The sequence below is a fragment of the Balaenoptera physalus genome (genome assembly GCF_965194825.1).
Source record: "Balaenoptera physalus genome assembly, chromosome: 4".
Taxonomy (NCBI): Eukaryota; Metazoa; Chordata; class Mammalia; order Artiodactyla; family Balaenopteridae; genus Balaenoptera; species Balaenoptera physalus.
The window spans coordinates 118320499-118343889 of NC_138891.1; the positions used below are offsets into that span (position 1 = coordinate 118320499).

The following is a 23391-nucleotide window of genomic DNA, read 5'->3' on the forward strand; positions in this document are numbered from 1 at the left end:
GCATAGAAAACTAATATGCAAACCTATGGAATATTACAGGTAACTCTGGTAGCCTTGTACCATTATAATAAGTTTTTACACGTCTATATTCTCATACACTTCTTGAGAGCTGGACTCCTCTTTGGTTCTCTTTGTGTCTCTCTTCACTTAGTGCATAAACATTCCTTGAATGTTCTTTGAATGAATAAATTAATGGATGAATTCCTTTTTGTTGTACTCTGGTTCTTTTTCAGTTCAGTCTTTCTGCTAAGAAACTGCCCGTCCCATCTCCTAGTTTTATTCCTTCCTCTGACTGTTCCCAACTGGAGAAATGGTTATATCCAATAACCAGCCATTTCTGGTTATAATTAGCAAGCATTACCATTGCCAAGTATAGTGAAAGTTTATCCCCTTGGGTTTGGGCGTCCTTGTGAGCTACTCAAATTAATGTATTGATATCTTTCTTCATATTCAATCATAAAGACATTTTTCCATTGGCATGTAATCAGCTGTCACTTAACAATTATTAGGACATTCTTAAAATGGATTTCCCATAAAAATTGTCCAATTAGAAATACTACAAGATACAATTACGCTATACATTCTGTTACTTAGGAAAAACTGTGTCAGTCAAGCTTCATTGCTAAAGTGACAGAAATCAATTCTGCCTTTAAGAAAAAAGTGTTGGAAACCTACCTGGCAGTTGACAGGATAAAAAGAAGGATAGAGAATTTGGATTGGAAAAATAGGTTGGAACCAGGGGAAGATGGAAAGTTAGAACCCAAGCTAAAGTGATGACCTTCATGTTGTCAGTGCAGCGTGTTGCTACATTCTTGGCTTGACGCTGGACATCACTCACAAAGCCCTCATCACCACCATCCTCCCATTTGACCCCCACTCCCACCACCAGAAATAATTCTCAATTGTCTCTTTTTTTGCCTCACTAGCTAAAGATTCAGTGGACTGAGGAAGCATCTGATTGGCAGAGTATTCTATGGATCTGAGAGAGCAAGTATCTGTCATTTTGGTTTCTGTGGCAGTAGGTGGAGCCCTACCTCTCACCAAGACACAATGGCCATTTGTCCAAACATGCGATTCAGATAGTGGGCTGCCTCCACCCAAAAACACAACCCCTGATACACCCAGTACAAAGTGTTGGTGTTTTCTTAAAATAGTCTTAGTTTGATGGAATTGTTGAAAGAAAACAGATAAGAGTTTCCAGAAAGACTTGAAACAAGGGCGGAGAAATCTGGAACATTAGAGTAAGATTATTTAATGGCCAAGTGTACAGCCACTTTTGGCAATAGTTACATAAAGAAGGAGATAAACCCAAGTGGTTCTGGAGACTTCTTGTCTTCCCAGAAATTGCCATTCATATGCACAGCTGTGGATAATTCCATTTAAGTGAATGAGGATTCTGCAACGTTCAAAAAATGTGATTGCCATACTGAAGGGTGTTTTTTTTTCACCCAGTGCCTCCTACTCACCAGCTAACTGTTATAGAGATTCTGGCTACAGGGCTTCCTGCCCATCTCCTCCAGGTAACTGGTTCAAAACAAATACAATAGGTTCATGATCATTTACTTCAAGTTTCTGTGAACCAAAAGTAAAGGAAAGTTCAAGTTTTTAGTACCTTTATTCAGTAGGCTGGGACACGAGACCTGTGCTGTCAATTACTTCTACTTCATTCTTTCTCCACCAAGGCCTATATCAAATGTCACGTTCTCTGTGAAACCTTGCTTTATTTTCTTAGACTAAGTCCATTTTTCCTTCCTTTGACTTCCAGTAATTTGTAAATAAATTTGCTTATTAACATCTCTTATTTTGTTGTTTATATTCTTGATTCTCCTACCAGATTGTGAACTGTGTCAGAGCAAATACCATCTTCTTTAGGAAGAGTTAGGTGCTCCTTATTCCTGGTTTCCTCATTACCTGGTACACTATGACATTGTTTCTGTAGCTGACACCCCAGAAGGCTGTAGGCTTTTGGGGGTTGATTTTATTTGTTTTCCTTCCGTCTTTGTCCATGGTACTGAAATTCAAGAGTCAATAGGGTGGGATCATTGGTTTGTCTTCAGTGGACTGGTCATAAACAAGATATAATAAACTTCCATTCGTTTGGCAAAATTATCATATTTTTGGAATTCCAGTGAAATTCATATGTGTGTGTGTGTGTGTGTGTGTGTGTTTCTGTTTTTTGGAAGTTAATCCTAACATGCCATGTGAAAAAGAGTTAGCATTGCATCACTTACTCTTTGAAGACAGAAAAAAATAAATTTGAGGATTGAGTATAAGCCCTTAATATAAGAATGCATTTCTTCTTCATCTGTTATTGCTCTCCTGACAAAGATCTGCATAAGTGAGTGGTAAGTCAATACCACAATGTACCTTTTTGAATTCATTTTGAATAATGTTGGCAAATGAGGCAGTGTTGCAAAATATATTATCTTCTTAAATCAGCATACGCCAGAGCTAATACACTGGACTAAGAGTCCGATCTGATTTCTTTATTTTTTTATTTAATAAATACTTGCTGAGGTATTATGCTAGGTACAAGGTTTAACATGACCATACATTTGCTGTGTATTGTTGGCAAGTCACTCAACCACCCTAAGACTAGGCTTCCATATTTGTAGAATGGATATAGAGTATGTCCTGCCTTGTCCCATAGCATAGTTAGTGAGGATCAAATGAGACACCATATATTCAAGTGATTAATATATGGTAAAGCACTTAAATATAAATTTATAATACTTATTATGTTCTGTTAGTTATAACATGTATAATATAGCTACATATTATATTAGCTAGTGCAATAAAATTATATTTATTAAATAGCACTATAGCTAGCTCTCAAAACCAATTCCTAATTTCCATAATTTCGTACTACCACAATATTATAATAACTTATAACAGTAGCATACATTTGAATTGTCCTCTACCATTTTCAGAGCACTTTGAAGTAAGTCTTCTTTGATCCTTTCAACAACAGAGAAAGTAAAGTCACCTACTCTGCTTTATTTTTTCATTCACATATTTCTAGGGATCTACTTTTCTACATGATAATTTCTAAATCTAGAGCTAAACTAGCTTTTGAATGGCACTTAAGTAAGCAAGAAATTTTGGTTCAATTTATTTCTACCTCAGTTTCTCAAAGGATCACCATAGTGATACCTGATACCTGAGAGACATAAAGAATTGTCAGATCAGTTTTATTTCTAGTTCTTGCAAAATGCCTGATGACAGTGGAAGTCTACAGCAGTGGGTTTCAACATTTTTGAAATGGACTGCATTTTTTCTAGGACTGTTTTACACACTGAAAAATTAGTGAGGACCCCAATGAGATTTTAAGTCTGTAGGCTGTATACCCTTCATATTGGAAGTTACAGCTGAGAAATTTCAAAAATACTTATTTATTATTTCATTTAAAAACAAGAAATCCATTATATTTTAATATAAATATTACTTTTATGAAAAGTGACCACCTTTTCCAAAACAAAAAAGATGAGCAAGAAGAATGACATTGTTTTACATTTTTGCAAATCTCTGATATCTGGTTTAACAGAAGACAACAGAAATCTCTAATTTGCTTCTACATTCTATCTGTTACTATATATTGTTTGGGTTGAAGCATAAGAGGAAAATCTGGTCTCACACAGATATATAGTTGGTAAAAGGAGCATCTTGCAGACCCCCTGAAAGGGTTTTGAGGATCTCCAGGATCCATTAACCACACTTGAAAAATGGCTGGTCTACAGTGTAGAGGGTTTAAATGCCAAAGCTTTGAAGTCAGGCAGACCTTCTACCTGAATTCAATCCAGTTTAATATGTTTTGGTTGTGTGTCCTTGGATAATTTACTTAAACGATAAGCCACAATTTCTTCCTCTGTGAAAAGAGTGTAATAATTCCAACTTCATGGGGTTGTGGTAAAGATTAAATTGCTTGAATTGTGAAGTGCTTAGCATAGGTCCTGGCCCACAGTAAGTGTATGGAAAATAGTAGCTGGTTCTAATGTATCATAGGCTGTTTCTCGTACCCTGTGCAAAATAGAAGGCCTAGAATAGTCAACCTAACTCACCTGACAGTAAGGCCAATCTTAGAGGGAAGGTTCTGAAATTGAAACCAATAGGATCTAATTTTAAAATATGTTATCCGGGCTTCCCTGGTGGCGCAGTGGTTGAGAATCTGCCTGCTAATGCAGGGGACACGGGTTCGAACCCTGGTCTGGGAAGATCCCACATGCCACGGAGTAACTAGGCCCGTGAGCCACAATTACTGAGCCTGCGCGTCTGGAGCCTGTGCTCCGGAACAAGAGAGGCCGCAATAGTGAGAGGCCCGCGCACCGCGATGAAGAGTGGCCCCGCTTGCCACAACTAGAGAAAGCCCTCGCACAGAAACAAAGACCCAACACAGCCAAAATTAAATAAATAAATAAAAAAGCTTCTTTCCTTCTGCCCCATTAAAAAAAAAAAATGCTATCCTATTTTCGCTTATACAAGATTTATTCTCAGTTAATATTGCCACACAATTGCAGGTGTTTATGATAGCCCAAACTAAAGCTATGGTAGATTTGAACAGAACCATTTAAGTAACCTTCACATAAAAAAATTCCATGCGTTGTTCTTTTTTTTTTTTTTTAACATCTTTATTGAAGTATAATTGCCTTACAATGGTGTGTTAGCTTCTGCTTTATAACAAAGTGAATCAGTTATACATATACAATATGTTCCCATTTCTCTTCCCTCTTGCATCTCCCTCCCTCCCACCCTCCCCATCCCATCCCTCTAGGTGGTCACAAAGCACCGAGCTGATCTCCCTGTGCTATGCGGCTGCTTCCCACTAGTTATCTATTTTACATTTGGTAGTGTATATATGTCCATGACACTCTCTTACCCTGTCACATCTCACCCCACCCCCTCCCCATATCCTCAAGTCCATTCTCTAGTAGGTCTGTGTCTTTATTCCCGTCTTGCCACTAGGTTCTTCATGGCCTTTTTTTTTTTTTTTCTTTTTTTTTTTTTTTTCCCCTTAGATTCCGTATATATGTGTTAGCATACTGTATTTGTTTTTCTCTTTCTGACTTACTTCACTCTGTATGACAGACTCTAACTCCATCCACCTCATTACAAATACCTCCATTTCATTTCTTTTTATGGCTGAGTAATATTCCATTGTATATATGTGCCACATCTTCTTTATACATTCATCTGTCGATGGACATTTAGATTGCTTCCATGTCCTGGCTATTGTAAATAGAGCTGCAATGAACATTTTGGTACATGACTCTTTTTGACCTATGGTTTTCTCAGGGTATATGCCCAGTAGTGGGATTGCTGGGTCGTATGGTAGTTCTATTTGTAGTTTTTTAAGGAACCTCCATACTGTTCTCCATAGTGGCTGTATCAATTTACATTCCCACCAACAGTGCAAGAGTGTTCCCTTTCCTCCACACCCTCTCCAGCATTTATTGTTTCTAGATTTTTTGATGATGGCCATTCTGACCGGTGTGAGATGATATCTCATTGTAGTTTTGATTTGCATTTCTCTAATGATTAATGATGTTGAGCATTCTTTCATGTGTCTGTAGGCCATCTGTATATCTTCTTTGGAGAAATGTCTATTTAGGTCTTCGGCCCATTTTTGGATTGGGTTGTTCGTTTTTTTGTTATTGAGCTGCATGAGCTGCTTGTAAATCTTGGAGATTAATCCTTTGTCAGTTGCTTCATTTGCAAATATTTTCTCCCATTCTGATGGTTGTCTTTTGGTCTTGTTTATGGTTTCCTTTGCTGTGCAAAAGCTTTTAAGTTTCATTAGGTCCCATTTGTTTATTTGTGTTCTTATTTCCATTTCTCTGGGAGCTGGGTCAAAAAGAATCTTGCTGTGATGTATGTCATAGAGTGTTCTGCCTATGTTTTTCTCTAAGATTTTGATAGTGTCTGCCCTTACACTTAGGTCTTTAATCCATTTTGAGTTTATTTTTGTGCATGGTGTCAGGGAGTGTTCTATTTTCATACTTTTACATGTACCTGTCCAATTTTCCCAGCACCACTTATTGAAGAGGCTGTCTTTTCTCCACTGTATATGCTTGCCTCCTTTATCAAAAATAAGGTGTCCATATGTGTGTGGGTTTATCTCTGGGCTTTCTATCCTGTTCCATTGATCTATATTTCTGTTTTTGTGCCAGTACCAAACTGTCTTGATTACTGAAGCTTTGTAATATAGTCTGAAGTCAGGGAGCCTGATTCCCCCAGCTCCATTTTTCGTTCTCAAGATTGCTTTGGCTATTCGGGGTCTTTTGTGTTTCCATACAAATTGTGAAATTTTTTGTTCTAGTTCTGTGAAAAATGCCAGTGGTAGTTTGATAGGGATTGCACTGAATCTGTAGATTGCTTTGGGTAGTAGAGTCATTTTCACAATGTTGATTCTTCCAATCCAGGAACATGGCATATCTCTCCATCTATTTGTATCATCTTTAATTTCTTTCATCAGTGTCTTATAATTTTCTGCATACAGGTCTTTTGTCTACTTAGGTAGGTTTATTCCTAGATATTTTATTCTTTTTGTTGCAGTGGTAAATGGGAGTGTTTTCTTAATTTCACTTTCAGATTTTTCGTCATTAGTGTACAGAAATGCAAGAGATTTCTGTGCATTAATTTTGTATCCTGCTACTTTACCAAATTCATTGATTAGCTCTAGTAGTTTTCTGGTAGCATCTTTAGGATTCTCTATGTATAGTATCATGTCATCTGCAAATAGTGACAGCTTTACTTCTTCTTTTCCGATTTGGATTCCTTTTATTTCTTTGTCTTCTCTGATTGCTGTGGCTAACACTTCCAAAACTATGTTGAATAATAGTGGTGAGAGTGGGCAACCTTGTCTTGTTCCTGATCTTAGTGGAAATGGTTTCAGTTTTTCACCATTGAGGACAATGTTGGCTGTGGGTTTGTCATATATGGCCTTTATTATGTTGAGGAAAGTTCCCTCTATGCCTACTTTCTGCAGGGCTTTTATCATAAATGGGTGTTGAATTTTGTCGAAAGCTTTCTCTGCATCTATTGAGATGATCATATGGTTTTTCTCCTTCAGTTTGTTAATATGATGTATCACATTGATTGATTTGCGTATATTGAAGAATCCTTGCATTCCTGGGATAAACCCCACTTGATCATGGTGTATGATCCTTTTAATGTGCTGTTGGATTCTGTTTGCTAGTATTTTGTTGAGGATTTTTGCATCTATGTTCATCAGTGATATTGGCCTGTAGTTTTCTTTCTTTGTGACATCTTTGTCTGGTTTTGGTATCAGGGTGATGGTGGCCTCGTAGAATGAGTTTGGGAGTGTTCCTCCCTCTGCAATATTTTGGAAGAGTTTGAGAAGGATAGGTGTTAGCTCTTCTCTAAATGTTTGATAGAATTCACCTGTGAAGCCATCTGGTCCTGGGCTTTTGTTTGTTGGAAGGTTTTTAATCACAGTTTCAATTTCAGTGCTTGTGATTGGTCTGTTCATATTTTCTATTTCTTCCTGGTTCAGTCTCGGCAGTTTGTGCATTTCTAAGAATCTGTCCATTTCTTCCAGGTTGTCCATTTTATTGGCATAGAGTTGCTTGTAGTAATCTCTCATGATCTTTTGTATTTCTGCAGTGTCAGTGGTTACTTCTCCTTTTTCATTTCTAATTCTATTGATCTGAGTCTTCTCCCTTTTTCTCTTGATGAGTCTGGCTAATGGTTTATCAATTTTGTTTATCTTCTCAAAGAACCAGCTTTTAGTTTCATTGATTTTTGCTATTGTTTCCTTCATTTCTTTTTCATTTATTTCTGACCTGATCTTTATAATTTCTTTCCTTCTGCTGGCTTTGGGGTTTTTTTGTTCTTCTTTCTCTAATTGCTTTAGGTGCAAGGTTAGGTTGTTTATTCGAGATGTTTCCTGTTTCTTGAGGTAGGCTTGTATTGCTATAAACTTCCCTCTTAGCACTGCTTTTGCTGCGTCCCATAGGTTTTGGGTCGTCGTATCTCCATTGTCATTTGTTTCTAGGTATTTTTTGATTTCCCCTTTGATTTCTTCAGTGATCACTTCGTTATTAAGTAATGTATTGTGTAGCCTCCATGTGTTTGTATTTTTTACAGATCTTTTCCTGTAATTGATATCTAGTCTCATAGCGTTGTGGTCGGAAAAGATACTTGATATGATTTCAATTTTCTTAAATTTACCAAGGCTTGATTTGTGACCCAAGATATGATCTATCCTGGAGAATGTTCCGTGAGCACTTGAGAAAAATGTGTATTCTGTTGTTTTTGGATGGAATGTCCTATAAATATCAATTAAGTCCATCTTGTTTAATGTATCATTTAAAGCTTGTGTTTCCTTATTTATTTTCATTTTGGATGATCTGTCCATTGGTGAGAGTGGGGTGTTAAAGTCCCCTACTATGATTGTGTTGCTGTCGATTTCCCCTTTTATGGCTGTTAGTATTTGCCTTATGTATTGAGGTGCTCCTATGTTGGGTGCATAAATATTTACAATTGTTATACCTTCCTCTTGTATCGATCCCTTGATCATTATATAGTGTCCTTCTTTGTCTCTTGTAATAGTCTTTATTTTAAAGTCTATTTTGTCTGATATGAGAATTGCTACTCCAGCTTTCTTTTGATTTCCATTTGCATGGAATATCTTTTTCCATCCCCTCACTTTCAGTCTATATGTGTCTCTAGGTCTGAAGTGGGTCTCCTGTAGACAGCATATATATGGGTCTTGTTTTTGTATCCATTCAGCCAGCCTGTGTCTTTTGGTGGGAGCATTTAATCCATTTACATTCAAGGTAATTATCGATATGTATGTTCCTATTCCCATTTTCTTAAATGTTTTGGGTTTGTTATTGTAGGTGTTTTCCTTCTCTTGTGTTTCTTCCCTAGAGAAGTTCCTTTAGCATTTTTTGTAAAGCTGGTTTGGTGGTGCTGAACTCTCTCAGCTTTTGCTTGTCTGTAAAGGTTTTAATTTCTCCATCGAATCTGAATGAGATCCTTGCTGGGTAGTGTAATCTTGGTTGCAGGTTTTTCTCCTTCATCACTTTAAGTATATCCTGCCACTCCCTTCTGGCTTGCAGAGTTTCTGCTGAAAGATCAGATGTTAACCTTATGGGGATTCCCTTGTGTGTTATTTGTTTTTTTTCCCTTGCTGCCTTTAATATGTTTTCCTTATATTTAATTTTTGACAGTTTGATTAATATGTGTCTTGGTGTGTTTCTCCTTGGGTTTATCCTGTATGGGACTCTCTGTGCTTCCAGGACTTGATTAACTATTTCCTTTCCCATATTAGGGAAGTTTTCAACTATAATCTCTTCAAATATCTTCTCAGTCCCTTTCTTTTTCTCTTCTTCTTCTGGGACCCCTATAATTCGAATGTTGGCGCGTTTAATGTTGTCCCAGAGGTCTCTGAGACTGTCCTCAGTTCTTTTCATTCTTTTTTCTTTATCCTGCTCTGCAGTAGTTATTTCCACCATTTTATCTTCCAGGTCACTTATCCTTTCTTCTGCCTCAGTTATTCTGCTATTGATCCCATCTAGAGTATTTTTAATTTCATTTATTGTGGTTTTCATCATTGCTTGGTTCCTCTTTAGTTCTTCTACGTCCTTGTTAAATGTTTCTTGCATTTTGTCTATTCTATTTCCAAGATTTTGGATCATCCTTACTATCATTATTCTGAATTCTTTTTCAGGTAGACTACCTATTTCCTCTTCATTTGTTAAGTCTGGTATGTTCTGACCCTGCTCCTTCATCTGCTGTGTGTTTTTCTGTCGTCTCATTTTGCTTATCTTACTGTGTTTGGGGTCTCCTTTTCACAGGCTTCAGGTTCGTAGTTCCTGTTGTTTTTGGTATCTGTCCCCAGTGGCTAAGGTTGGTTCAGTGGGTTGTGTAGGCTTCCTGGTGGAGGGAACTAGTGCCTGAGCTCTGGTGGATGAGGTTGGCTCTTGTCTTTCTGGTGGGCACGTCCACGTCTGGTGGTGTATTTTGGGGTGTCTGTGGCCTTATTATGATTTTAGGCAGCCTCTCTGCTAATGGATGGGGCTGTGTTCCTGTCTTGCTAGTTGTTTGGCATAGGGTGTCCAGCACTGTAGCTTGCTGGTCGTTGAGTGAAGCTGGGTCTTGATGTTGAGATGGAGATCTCTGAGAGATTTTTGCCGTTTGGTATTACGTGAAGCTGGGAGGTCTCTTGTGGACCAGTGTCCTGAAGTTGGCTCTCCCACCTCAGAGGCACGGCCCTGATGCCTGGCTGGAGCACCAAGAGCCTTTCGTCCACACGGCTCAGAGTAAAAGGGAGAAAAAATAGAAAGAAAGAAAGAAAGAGGCTATAATATAGTGAAGTAAAATAAAGCTATTGTAAAGCAAAGCTATACAGACAAAATCGCACCCAGAAGCATATACATATACACTCACAAATAAAGGAAAAGGGGAAAAATTAATATATCCTGCTCCCGAAGTCCACCTCCTGAATTTGGGATGATTCGTTGTCTATTCAGGTATTCAACAGATGCAGGCACATCAAGTTGTTTGTGGAGTTTTAATCCGCTGCTTCTAAGGCTGCTGGGAGAGATTTCCCCTTATCTTCCCTGTTCGCACAGTTCCTGGGGTTCAGCTTTGGATTTGGACCCGCCTCTGCGTGTAGGTCGCCTGAGGGCGTCTATTCCCCGCACAGACAGGACGGGGTTAAAGGAGCAGCTGCTTCGGGGGCTCTGGCTCACTCAGGCCGCGGGGAGGGAGGTGTACAGAGGAGGCGGGGTGAGCCTGCGGCGGCCGAGGCCGGCGTGACGTTGCACCAGCCTGAGGTGGGCAGTGCGTTCTCCCGGGGAACTTGTCCCCGGATCACGGGACCCTGGCCGTGGCGGGCTGCACAGGCTCCCGGGAGGGGCGATGTGGAGAGTGACCTGTGCTCACACACAGGCTTTTTGGAGGCGGCAGCAGCAGCCCCAGCGTCTCACGCCTGTCTCTGGGGTCCGTGCTGATCGCCGCGGCTCGCGCCTTTCTCTGGAGTTCGTTTAGGCGGCACTCTGAATCCCCTCTCCTTGCGCGCCGCGAAACAAAGAGGCAAGAAAAAGTCTCTTGCCTCTTCGGCAACTGCAGACTTTTTCCCGGACTCCCTACCAGCCAGCTGTGGTGCGCTAACCCCTTCAGGCTGTGTTCACGCCGCCAGCCCCAGTCCTCTCCCTGCGATCCAACCGAAACCGAAACCCGAGCCTCAGCTCCCAGCCCCGCCCGCCGAGCAGCCAAGCCTCTCGGGCTGGTGAGTGCTGCTCGGCGCCGAGCCTCTGTGCGGGAGTCTCTCCGTTTTTTTCCTCTGTGCCCCTGTTGCTGTGGGGTCTGCGGTGATCGCCGCGGCTCGCGCCCTTCTCTGGAGTTCGTTTAGGCGGCGCTCTGAATCCCCTCTCCTTGCGCGCCGCGAAACAAAGAGGCAAGAAAAAGTCTCTTGCCTCTTCGGCAGCTGCAGACTTTTTCCCGGTCTCCCTCCCAGCCAGCTGTTGTGCGCTAATCCCTTCAGGCTGTGTTCACGCTGCCAGCCTCAGTCCTCTCCCTGCGATCCGACCGAAGCCCGAGCCTCAGCTCCCAGCCCCGCCCGCCCCGGCGGGTGAGCAGACAAGCCTCTCGGGCTGGAGAGTGCTGCTCGGCGCCGAGCCTCCGTGCGGGAACCTCTCCGCTTTGCCCTCCGCACCCCTGTGGCTGCGCTCTCCTCCGTGGCTCCGAAGCTTCCCCCCTCTGCCACCCGCAGTCTCCGCCCGCGAAGGGGCTTCCTAGTGCGTGGAAATCTTTCCTCCTTCACGGCTCCCTCCCACTAGTGCAGGTGCCGTCCCTATTCTTTTGTCTCTGTTATTTCTTTTTTCTTTTGCCCTACCCAAGTACGGGGGGAGTTTCTTGCCTTTTTGGAGGTCGGATGTTTTCTGCCAGCGTTCAGTGGGTGTTCTGTAGGAGCAGTTCCACGTGTAGATGTATTTCTACTGTATCTGTGGGAAGGAAGGTGATCTCCGCGTCTTACTCTTCCGCCATCTTCCCGAGGACCTCCCATGCGTTGTTCTTAATGAAAAACAGACCAAACTACTAGACTGAGAAAATAGTAGATTATTGTATACACATCTCATTTTATTAGATGGTATAGGTATTCTAAATATACTAAAAACAGTTTCTGAAAGCCTAGAAAGTAGGAAAGGGGATTTTTAAATTTTGGTTTTATTCATTTATTTATTTTTAAAATTTATTTATTTTATTTATTTTATTTTTGGCTGCGTGGGGTCTTCGTCGTTGCACACGGGTTTTCTCTAGTTGCAGTGAGCGGGGGCTACTCTTCGTTGCGGTGTGCGGGCTTCTTGTTGCAGTGGCTGCTCTTGTTGCAGAGCACCACTCTAGGCGCATGGGCTTCAGTAGTTGTGGCACACAGGCTCAGTAGTTGTGGCTCGTGGGCTCTAGAGCGCAGGCTCAGTAGTTGTGGTGCACGGGCTTAGTTGCTCCGCAGCATGTGGGATCTTCGGGAACCAGGGCTTGAACCCGTGTCCCCTGCACTAGCAGGTGGATTCTTAACCACTGCGCCATGAGGGAAGCCCTATATTTGGTTTTACTTTTGTTTATAAATTCATTTTAATTACACTTATTGAGCACCTATTTAGTATAAACATTGTTGTGCAGAATCCAAAAATGAGTAGCACTTCTGCCTAATATTTAAGGTTTTTTTCCTTTTGTTCTATTTCTGCTTGCTAATAGCTTTGTTTGTCCAAAAATAAATTTCTGATTTGCCATATCTCTAGTATGTATTTTTAAAAATTAAAGACACATATCTGAACTTTGTGTCTTTTTTACTATCTAAGAGAGAACACAAATGATCATCAGGGGTCTGAAATTAGTGGTAAAGTAGTTGCCCAGGAATAACTAAACTAGTTCTTTTGTACATTATATGATATATGAAACTACTACAGAAATGTCAGTAGAACAGTCCCTTCTTAGACTGTCAGATTTTGTAAACTGATCTCACTTAACTCTGCTACTCGTCTTGTTTTCCTAGACTCAGAATATTCACACCCAGCTGAATAGTTCTTCTTGGTGTTCATCTGATGGTTTTAACTTCTCAATTTATAGATCATGTGGAATCCCTAATAATAATCATAGCAAGAACTTGCTCACATTTATTATGTACTTACTTTGTGCCTTATGGTGTTCTAAATATTTTACATGTACTTAATCATATAATCATCAAAATAACCCTATATTATTATTCTCATTTTATAGATTACAGAGACCCAGAGAACATATGACAGTAAAGGTCGTGTCAGAAAAACACAATACTCTCTAAATATTTAAATCAAGGGATAATTCAAAGGATTGGTTACACTGGTAAGGGAGGAGTACACCAAAAAGGGGCAGTGAGTTAAATCAGAGTTTAGCAACTGCAAGAAATTATTATGACTCTTAATTTGGAGAGATGATGGAAGGAGGCAAGATTTCCAGAGCTCAGGGACTTGCTTCAGCAGGAGGACCTTGAACCAGGGTAGGCCAATCTGGTGAAAAGTGGAACCACCAAAGAGACATAGCTCAAAGAGATGCCTCCAAGGGGAGAGGCAGAAGGAGAAAGCAGAATGGCCTGGCTTCTCCCTTTCTCTCACATTCTAATACCCCACCTATCCCTTTCATTGGCCAATCCATTCTGAAGCCAGCTGAGCTGAGAGCGTGGGATATGCATGGGTAGTTCTTTCCATGATTCAGAGCAGAGCAATAGAAGGGCAAGGAACTTTCCTGATAGCAAATAGGCAAGGAATATGCAGAAGGCTTAAGTAAGTTGGCCAAGATAACCGAGCTATCAGTCTTTCAGTTGCTCTTTGGAATTTGGACATACGTAGTAAGCATATGCCCTGAATAAGGGAGATAGAGGTTTTGAAAAGTGACATTAGTCACTTTCTGATGTGTTTTTTTCTGCCCATATGTGTCACAGGATAATTTCAGGGAAATGTTTGCCTACCACTATAGCAGGGGAAGAGAGGTAAGAAATGAGAAAGGGTCTGGGATTCTAAACCATTTTCACTGTCAGAGTATGCCTTCGAGCATGTTCCAGGTAAGAAGAACAAGTGATTCATGCAAGAAATCTCCACTTTATTGTGCTGGCTTTCAGTTGATGAAGTATAGCTTTTTCTCCACGTAGACCTTGCAAAGATATAGTTCACATTCAACTAGAATCTGTTTTCAGTTTTTCAAAATTATTCTAATTGGAAGTGTCAATATTGGCAGAAAATGTGGAGATACTATCTTTTAATGTGTTAATGCATCTCTTGCCAATCTAAGAGGTTATGGGATGGGGCAGGAAAAAAGGATATTTGATGGCACATAGGCATGAAGTATAGGATTATAAGTAAAGTAGGCTAAAAATAACTGCTATGAACTGAATTGTGTTCCCTTAAAGTTCATAGTTTGAAGTCCCAACCCCTAGTACCTCAGAATAATATATTTGGAGATAAGACCTTTAAGGAGGGATTAAGTTAAAATGAGGCTGTTAGAGTGGGGCCCTAATCCAATATGATTGGTCCTTATAAAAAGAGAAAGAGACACCAGGAGAGTGTGTATACAGACGGTCAACCAAATATGCAGAGGCAGCATCTGCAAGCCCAGGAAAGAGGCAGCAGGAGAAACCAACCCTGCTGGTACCTTGATCTTTGACTTCCAGCCTCCAGAACTTTGAGAAAATAAATTTCTGTTGTTTAAGCCACTCAGTCCATGGTATTTTGTCATGGCTGCCCTAGCACACTAATACACTGACCAAAGAAGCAACATCTGGAGACTTTCAGTGTGGGAGGCATTACTGATAGCTGGAGATACTAATAGTGATATATTTATAAAACAATATGGCTGCCAGGACCACAAAGCTGTCCGATTGGAATGAGAAGTTAGAGTTAGACACACACTGTAAAAGCGTAAATAAACTTGTTTTTCTCTCCTTCATGGCTGCCCATTTAATTCAATATGCATTTTATTGTGCATGTATTAGTCAGGAAGTACTCTTACAGGTTCCAATCTCCGAACACTCTATTGCTGAGTGGTGCTATTGTGACATCATAGAAACCTCCTCTTTGAATGACTGCTTATGGTTCCCTTATTGGTGGAAACAAAATTGTCCCAGAATGTCAATACACCTTAAGAAGAAAAATACTTCCAATCCTGTTCAAAGTAGATTTAAAAAACACTCTTCTATTGTGGCAATTGTTCAAATCTACCCTGTGAACTGAGTGTTTCTCACTTGTTCATATCTTACAGATGTGCTTTGGCAACATATTAGACTTTGGGTGTCCAGAAACAGATTTTCAAACCCTTTCTAAACGAAAAGAAATAAAGAGTCAGGATAGAATAATACCAATGTCCTTGGTTCATATATAAGATATAATATTAAATATTGTTAGAAACATCATTTTGATCCACAATAGAAGAATAGACTTTGTGTTAAAAACTAAACATTTAAACAACCTAAATATCCATCGACAGATGAATGGATAAAGAAAGTGTGGTACATATATACAATGGAGTACTACTCAGCCATAAAAAAGAATGAAATAATGCCATTTGCAGCAACATGGATGCAACTAGAGATTATCATACTAAGTGAAGTAAATCAGAACGAGAAAGACAAATACCATATGATATCACTTATGTGTGGAATCTAAAATATGGCACAAATGAACCTATCTATGAAACAGAAACAGACAGACATTGAGAACAGACTTGTGGTTGCCAAGGGGAAGTGGGGATGGGGGAGGGATGGACTGGGAGTTTGGGGTTAGTAGATGCAAACGATTACATATAGAATGACTAAGCAACAAGATCCTACTGTATAGCGCAGGGAACTATATTCAATATCTTGGGATAAGCCATAATGGAAAAAGAGTTTAAAAAAGAATGTATATATTTGCATAACTGAGTCACTTTGCTGTACAGCAGAAAGTAACACAACATTGTAAATCAACTATACTTCAATAAAAATAAATTAAAAAAACTAAACATTAACTTTTATATGCAATTTATCACCTTACTTGCTTACCTAAGTGTCAACAATCCAGAGCAATGCAATAATTTAGGAATTATTAAATAATATAATGAGGATATATAATTCCAACAACCATCCATATTAAGGCTGACACATGAACAGCAAAACTGATATTGGGGCACATTTTAAAAATGATTTAAGATATCTGGCAATGGGTCTTATGTTCAAATTTATCTCAAATACTCACATTTTTATCCTCTATTCATTCCGATTGTATGCTTTCTGAAAAAAAATTACATATAAGGAAACATGAAATTTACTTCTCAAAGTTTTACAAAACCACAATTAAGATTTAAAAAAAATTAAATAGGAAACCATCAAAAGTGATCAGGGAATGATCAAAGTGGGCAGGTACAAACTACCCTATAAAGAGCTTTATTTGGTAATAATATAGTAAACACTGGTAAGATAATTTTTTTGTGGAACTAAAATCTAACTCAGGGGTGGGATAGGGAGGGTGGGAGGGAGGGAGACGCAAGTGGGAAGAAATATGGGGTTATATGTATATGTATAGCTGATTCACTTTGTTATAAAGCAGAAACTAACACACCATTGTAAAGCAATTATACTCCAATAAAGATGTTTAAAAAACTAAAAATAAAAATAAAAAAATAAAAAATAAAATCTAACTCAGAGGAACATTTATTGCCAAATTCTAGAAACTAAACTTTAGTGTCTGGCAATATCCTTATAAAACCACAGTACCAGATTTTTATGTTAAATTTAACTTTCTTAAATTCAAATGTCATGAACTGGATAGATTTTTTAAAAAATCTGTAACACAGACAAACTTGGAGTTGATATGTGGAAAGAATTTTCATCTATAAATGAGGAAAAATGGGCTGTAGTAAGCTTTTGTTGACAAGTCACCCTCTTTGGGTCTCAGCGTTTATAAAAAATGTGTGCATTCTATCAGAACTGTTGCATTGTTCCTTAAAATTCTGGGTTTCCAACCACTTCACAACCTTTCAAAGTCTTCTGTTAGAGATGTAAAATAAAATTTGTAATCTGTCAAAATCAAATGAGCAAATAAACATGAAAACTCAAGGGAAAGACCTCAAAAGCGGTTGAAGACATCTAAGGTGCAGAGCAAAGACAGCTTGTAAAGTGCACAGACTGATTACAAACCTTAGGAGTTACTGTAATCCATGATTATTAAAGTAAACCTGATACTATTTCAGTGATCACGTACCAAACTTGCTTTTCTTGCCATCAGATTAAAAACTATATCCAGATTTGCATATGTGTGCACTGTATTTGTGACAATACGCACTGATTATTCCTCCTCTCCCACCACACCATCACCCTCACATCGCTGTTTCCTATCCCCAGATTAGCTCCTGAAACTTAAGATATTTTTGAGGCTACAGATTGCTTTCTCAATATTAGGTTTTCCTTACAATTCCACATATAGTCAAGTATTCCAAGCAGGGTGGTTAACAGATAATTGTTTGGCAACTGGGATATTAGGTGATGTGTCATCTAGGCAGTGATACTTTTGTAATATTGTCTGTTGTATAGACCGTATTTCATTTATATCAAACCTTTGGAAAATATACCTTACTTCTCCAGAGCCTAGCAGTGACTGACACATGTTTGAATGAAAGAAGTAGGCAGAGAATATCAATATTCATTTACGTAATGATTAGTTAAGGATTAAAGTACATTCCAGCATAAGGGCTTCTGACAGCCTTTTGCTTAAACCACACTTGACTTTTCCCTTCGGGCGAGTTTACTGCTTGTGAAATTCCTAGAAAGACCAGAGACATAGAAAGGAGCTGGGATTCGGGACCCAAAGCGGTTTTGGGACGTTATGCGGCCTGGAGGGAAATGTTTTGTCTTGGAGGAGTTCGGAAAGCCAGCGATCTAACAAATTCTGGGCACAGAGAGAAACGCTGCCCTCCGGCCCTCGGCTTGGAGCATCGCGGAGCCAAGGGCAGACGTCGCGCAACCTGCCGCAGGGGCGGCTCCGAGGCCCGGCCCGCGTGGCGCTCTCTCGCTCCACCCCCGGGAGCGCGGGTGCGGGGGGCGGGGCTCCGGGCGGCTCCGCCCCGCCCCGCCGCCCCGCGGGTCATAATGTAGGGTTAGGGCGGCCGGCGGGCGGGCGGGGCTCGGCGGGGGAGGAGCCGCCGGGCGGGGGCGGTGACGACGGTTGGGGGAAGGGAGGAGGAGTCGCGGCGGGAGGAGGACAGCGCCATTCCGGCCGCTCCCTCTGTCCCCTCTCCCTTCCCCGCAGTGGCCCGCGAGCCGCCAAGCGAAGGAGCGCGCGCGTGACGCGTCCGGGATTGCTCGCGCCCTCCCGCGCCGAGCGTTCGCCGCCCGCTCATGGCCCGGGCCGCGGCCGACGAGCCGCGCTAAGGCGGGCCGCGCGGAGTCGTGGGGCCGCCGCCGTGGCCCTCGCTGTCCGCACCTCGCCGCCAGCCCGCGGTGCCCGCGCACGCCGGCCGCCATCGCCTTCGCGCCTGGCTGGCGGGGGCGCTGTCCTCCCCGGCCGTCCGCGCCGCTCCCTGGAGCTCGGCGGAGCGTGGCAGTCAGGGCCGGCGGAGGCTCGAGGAGCCGGACGCCGCCGCCGGTATCGCCGCCGGCTTTGCGGGGGCCATGACCGTGGAGCAGAACGTGCTGCAGCAGAGCGCGGCGCAGAAGGTGAGGCGAAGCCGCGAGCCGGCGCGGCCCGGCCCCGCTCCTCCTTCTGACGTGCCGCCCTCACCCGTCTCGGCCGGGACCTCCCCGGCCTCCCCCGCCGCCGCCCGGGCCTCCTCTGCCCCGGGCTTCCCCCTCGCTGCCCCCCGCCCCTACCCGCTTTGGGGGCGTCGCGCCCAGTTCCGGGCTGCTTGTGGAAAGCGGGGTGTAGTTAGCGGGTTTCAGTCCACTTCCTTTTTGCCGATTGTTTTCCTGTAACAGACGGTGCCAGGTATTGGTTGAGCGCGACCTCACATTCCTACACTCCTCTATATGGCTTCTTAATTAAACTTTATCTTCCTCCTCTTTTTAAAAAAAGGAATAGCCGGTTGTCATCCCTTCTGAACCCAGTTTTTATTTCCAAGGTAGGAGCATTCCAGGCCTGCTATTTTGCAAAAGGGTCTCCACCAGCATTGAATAGCCGGCCTGGCGGGACAGGTACATTAACCAGGTAGACTCAGTGTAAAAGCAGAGGCTTTGCTTGGTTCCTTTTCCTTCCTCCCTCCCTCCCTCCCTCCCTTCCTCCCTTCCTTCCCTTCCTTCCTTTCCTTCCTCCCTTCCTTCCTTCCTTCCGTTTCTTTTTCTTTTCTTTTTTTCTTTTTTGAATATAGAAACTGTCCCTTAAGGAAACCTTTCTGGCCATGTTTATTCCAGGAATCCTTTGTCCCCTAAGTTTGACCTTGTTCCATCGTTCACCCTTTACTCTTGCCTCAGTCACACATTCAAATGGTCACTCACTTAAGAAAAAAATCTGGGTTTGTGAAGCTTCAGATCTTTTACGTTAAGTAATGAGAGATGCTACTTTTTTTCTAGGTTTTGCTTTCAGAATCTCAAGTGCACTATCACGGCTTGCACCATATCCTGAAAAGTAGTTGGTTGTGACTTAATTTTTTGGGGGTGGGGGGGTGGTCACTGGTGTGAAAAGCATTTTGGACAAAAGGAAAAGATTGCTTTACTCGTCTTGGAATTATGGGGGTAACCAGCGTTTACAGAGAGCAGCTACCAAAAGTATATTTGATTTTTCTGGCAGAGTAGTGAATGCCCCACCCTGTTGTAGTTTTGGCATTGTTATATCCTACCTGTGCTTGATTTTAGAATAAGGGCTGCTGTCCTGCTGACTATGTATACACCCAGCTTGCTAAGTTTTTGCTTTGAGATTATTTTTAGAATTTTATTATAGTACTTGAGGTAATTGAAGATGCTCAAGAATTTTGGAAAGCAAGGATAGTGCATTGTTAGTTTAGGCACTTTGGGAAAGTTGTCTTTGGAACTCTTGTGTGCTGTACTGGTTAATTTAGAAGACTATTGCAGACTGCAGTTTATTTACAGCGGAATAATTCTAGATTTAATAATGGGAGTTTAGAACAGTTTATCTCCTAATCCCCTCCATTCTGTTTGGAATACCTTAAACTTTAGTTTTTGATGTTGAGTACGTGACAAAGTGTTAATACTTAGAGGAGGATCTTGTGGTCCTATGTATACTAAGCAATATTTGATAGGTTTGGTGTCGCTTCTGTTTATAGTTCTCTTCAAAGTTGAATATTAAAGCCTATGTGTTTCAAAGTGGGAAATATAACTCATATTTTTCACATCTCTTAAATTTGAACATTGGCAAGAAATTTGTGAGTTTTTTAAATTGATTTTGGACTAAAGTACTTCTTTAGCATAAAATTAGGTAATGCAGATCTGCCCAATTCAGAGGTTTATGCATAAAATTGTGAATCAAGAATCAAATTACTGAAAGTGATCTTGGCCACCAAGTCCAGTTTCCTAGTTTACTGAGTCCCCTCCTTAAACAAAGGGAGTAGTTGTTAGTCTAAAATATTACCATTATGATGCTGTTTTTAGTGTGTGTCTGTCAGATCATCTCCCTGATACTGTGGACATTTTTTTAGAGCAATACAATTGCATTTATTTTTATACTTCCATCATGGTGTTTATGTATTATTTTTAAAAGAAACATGTAATGTGTTTGCTTTCTATATTAATATACTATTACTTTGTTACTCAGAACTATTTTAAAATATTCATATAGGTTCAAATACCTTAAACCATCCACTTAAAATGAATTGACGATTTAAATCCACCATGCTAGTAACTAGGAAGTAGACTTCAAGCAAGTAACTAGGAAATGAACTACTTTAGTAGAAACAAAAGTGAAACCCTTTGCTTTTAAATTAGAAACTTTATGAATTATTAGTAAAACGAGAAGTGTCTAGTGCATATTGCATAACCAAAATCTTAGCCTGTTTTCTGCTCTCCTTTAAAAAATTGTGTGTTGTATGCTCATATATAATATTAGCTTTATACAAAGAGCCGTATTTTGGTAGTTGGAACAGTTTTCTATTTTTCAAGATTTTTTTTTCTTCCAGAAGGATGTATGATTAAAAAAAAAAAAAGCACAACACTCATATGTCTTTTGTCACCTACAGAGTAGCTTGTCACAGGGTAACATAAGGCAAGGGCTGTCTTTTCCTCTGATGTGTTCTTTGCTTGATTGCTCAAGTTTAGCAATGGCAGGGAGTTATGAGATTAAGTGTAACTGCAGAGAGCTGTTTTTTTGAGGTTTAAGATGATACAGGTGAGGTGGAGTTGGCAGCAGATTAGCTACAGTTAAATTCTGTCATAATTTTGTTCTTGAACATGTGTATTCAGCCTTTGTGCTTGATATTTACCTAAGTGTAGGATCCTTGCATCTCAGAAATTTGATTCATAGATTCAGGTCCCAAATAAGGATTTTTTTAAAAAAAATACATCTTTATTGGAGTATAATTGCTTCACAATGCTGTGTTAGTTTCTGTTGTACAACAAAGTGAATCAGCCATATGCATACATATATCCCCATTTCTCCTCCCTCTTGAGACTCCGTCCCACCTTCCCTATCCCACCCCTCTAGGTCATCGCAAAGCACCAAGCTGATCTTCCTGTGCTATGCTGCTGAGTAGCATTGACATATATACACTACCAAATAAGGATTCTTTAGGGCAGCAAAATAGAAGCCTTCCTCCCAGGGACCAAGTTAATTTGTAGAGTTAAGTGAGCTGGATACTGTTTTCATTAAATGTATCCTCCTGAGTTGAATAAAATATAAGGTTCATAAGGGAAGGTATTTTGCCTATTTCGTTTCACCCTAGGGCTTAGAACAGCTCCTTGCACGTAGTAGGTTTCAGTAAATATTTGATGAATGAGTGAGTGTTTTCTAAAAGGAATGCAAGCGCAGGGGTTATTTTAGTTCCCTAACTGAATCTCACAATTTAACATTATTGAGAATCGATGAAAGCTCGAAAGTGTGGACAACTGTTAGAATATAGGCCGTGTAGTGAAAAGACTAGGATGTGGGTTAATCTAAATCACCTTTCTATGACCTTGGGCAAGTCATTAAATGCCTCTGAATCTTCTTTTAAAGCCTTAAAGTTAGTATGATTAGACATGAGCAACTTTTTAAGATCTGAGTGTTTAGTGGAGCTAAGCATACATTTATTCCAGACAGGGAGGATAAAAAAGAAATAGAGGATGGAGGCAGAAGGAATCTTATGGATCAACAGTCAACTTTCACTTAGTTATACTGGGGGTTAAGTGGGAAGGATGTCACAGATTAACCAAATTAAGAGTTAAAACAAAACTTGCAAAACAATACAAGCTGAATTCAGGGTAAATTTCTTAATTAAAAAAATGTAGTATTTTCTAATTTAGGTATTATCTAAAGTTATAAAAATATAATACAACATTTCAAGGGACAGTTAACATTATATAAATCACTCTAAACATTATATAAAATGGATATTCTTTAGTATGAAATAGTTGGTTATCTTGGTATTAGCATAAGACTTGGTTTGCAGAGAGAAAGGGATCCAGCTGCTTATTCCCTTTTTACTCCTTTCTTTTCTCACCTAATTTTGATTCGTTATACTGACATTGTATCCAGCTGCCTTAATGAATTTTCATTAGTTCTAATATTCTGTTGATATTCTTCAATATTCTTTGTATGCAGGCCATATCATTTGCAAATAATTATCATCTGACCTCCTCTTTGTCAATCTTTACACCTCTTTACTCATAAACTATTTTATTGTTTTAGCTAAGATTACAGAATACTACTAGGGTTAATACTAGTTTCTGTTATGTATTGTTTCATTGTAATATGAAATGTCCTTACAGTTATAAGTTTTTAAAATGCTTTGAAGTCAGATTTAGATGTTGACTCTTTATCAAATGTCTTTTTTTTTTTGCAACAACTGATGATATTTTATATGTCAATAATAAGAACGATTGTTAACAGAAGGAATATTTACTATGTACTATGTTAAGAAATTGTGCTAAGAGTTTTATAAGTTTTTTTCATTTGATCTTCCCAACCACTTTTTTAGGTGGAGACTTTTTTTTTTACCTTCATGTCCCAGTTGAGGAAACAGTAATAGAGAAGTTAAGAACTAAAGCAACATTTCATTGTTAGTATATGTTAAGAGTGGGATTTAAACTCTGGGCCACGCGACTCAGGGGCTTCTGCTGTTAACCATTAATCTGTATTGCTTTCTGGCAAAATCGCATTCAGTCGTGATGCCTCCAAATTCAGTATACTAAATTTAAAAAAAATTAGAATTTTTGTTTTTAAATGAGATTGGTTACAGGGTTTGCTTTTATATGTATATGGGCTATTAAGGTTAGCTCATAAA

General features: G+C 40.3%; 1 protein-coding gene and 1 long non-coding RNA gene across 6 annotated transcripts in view; one reads left to right on the forward strand and one right to left on the reverse strand.

Annotated features, from left to right (window-relative positions):
- Positions 1 to 18220: 18220 nt before the first annotated feature.
- USP25 (ubiquitin specific peptidase 25) overlaps positions 18221 to 23391 on the forward strand; it is a 138133-nt gene continuing 132962 nt past the window's right edge. For all 5 annotated transcript variants that reach the window (XM_082460335.1, XM_082460336.1, XM_082460337.1 and 2 more), the window contains exon 1: positions 18221 to 18682. In XM_082460335.1, coding sequence (XP_082316461.1) covers positions 18638 to 18682 — 45 coding nt within the window. In that variant the 5' untranslated portion in view covers positions 18221 to 18637. The remainder of the gene's footprint in view (positions 18683 to 23391) is intronic.
- Positions 20051 to 23391, reverse strand: part of LOC309660204 — a 417957-nt gene continuing 414616 nt past the window's right edge. Inside the window, exon 2 of the long non-coding RNA XR_014263267.1 lies at positions 20051 to 21574. This is a non-coding gene — a long non-coding RNA (uncharacterized lncRNA). The remainder of the gene's footprint in view (positions 21575 to 23391) is intronic.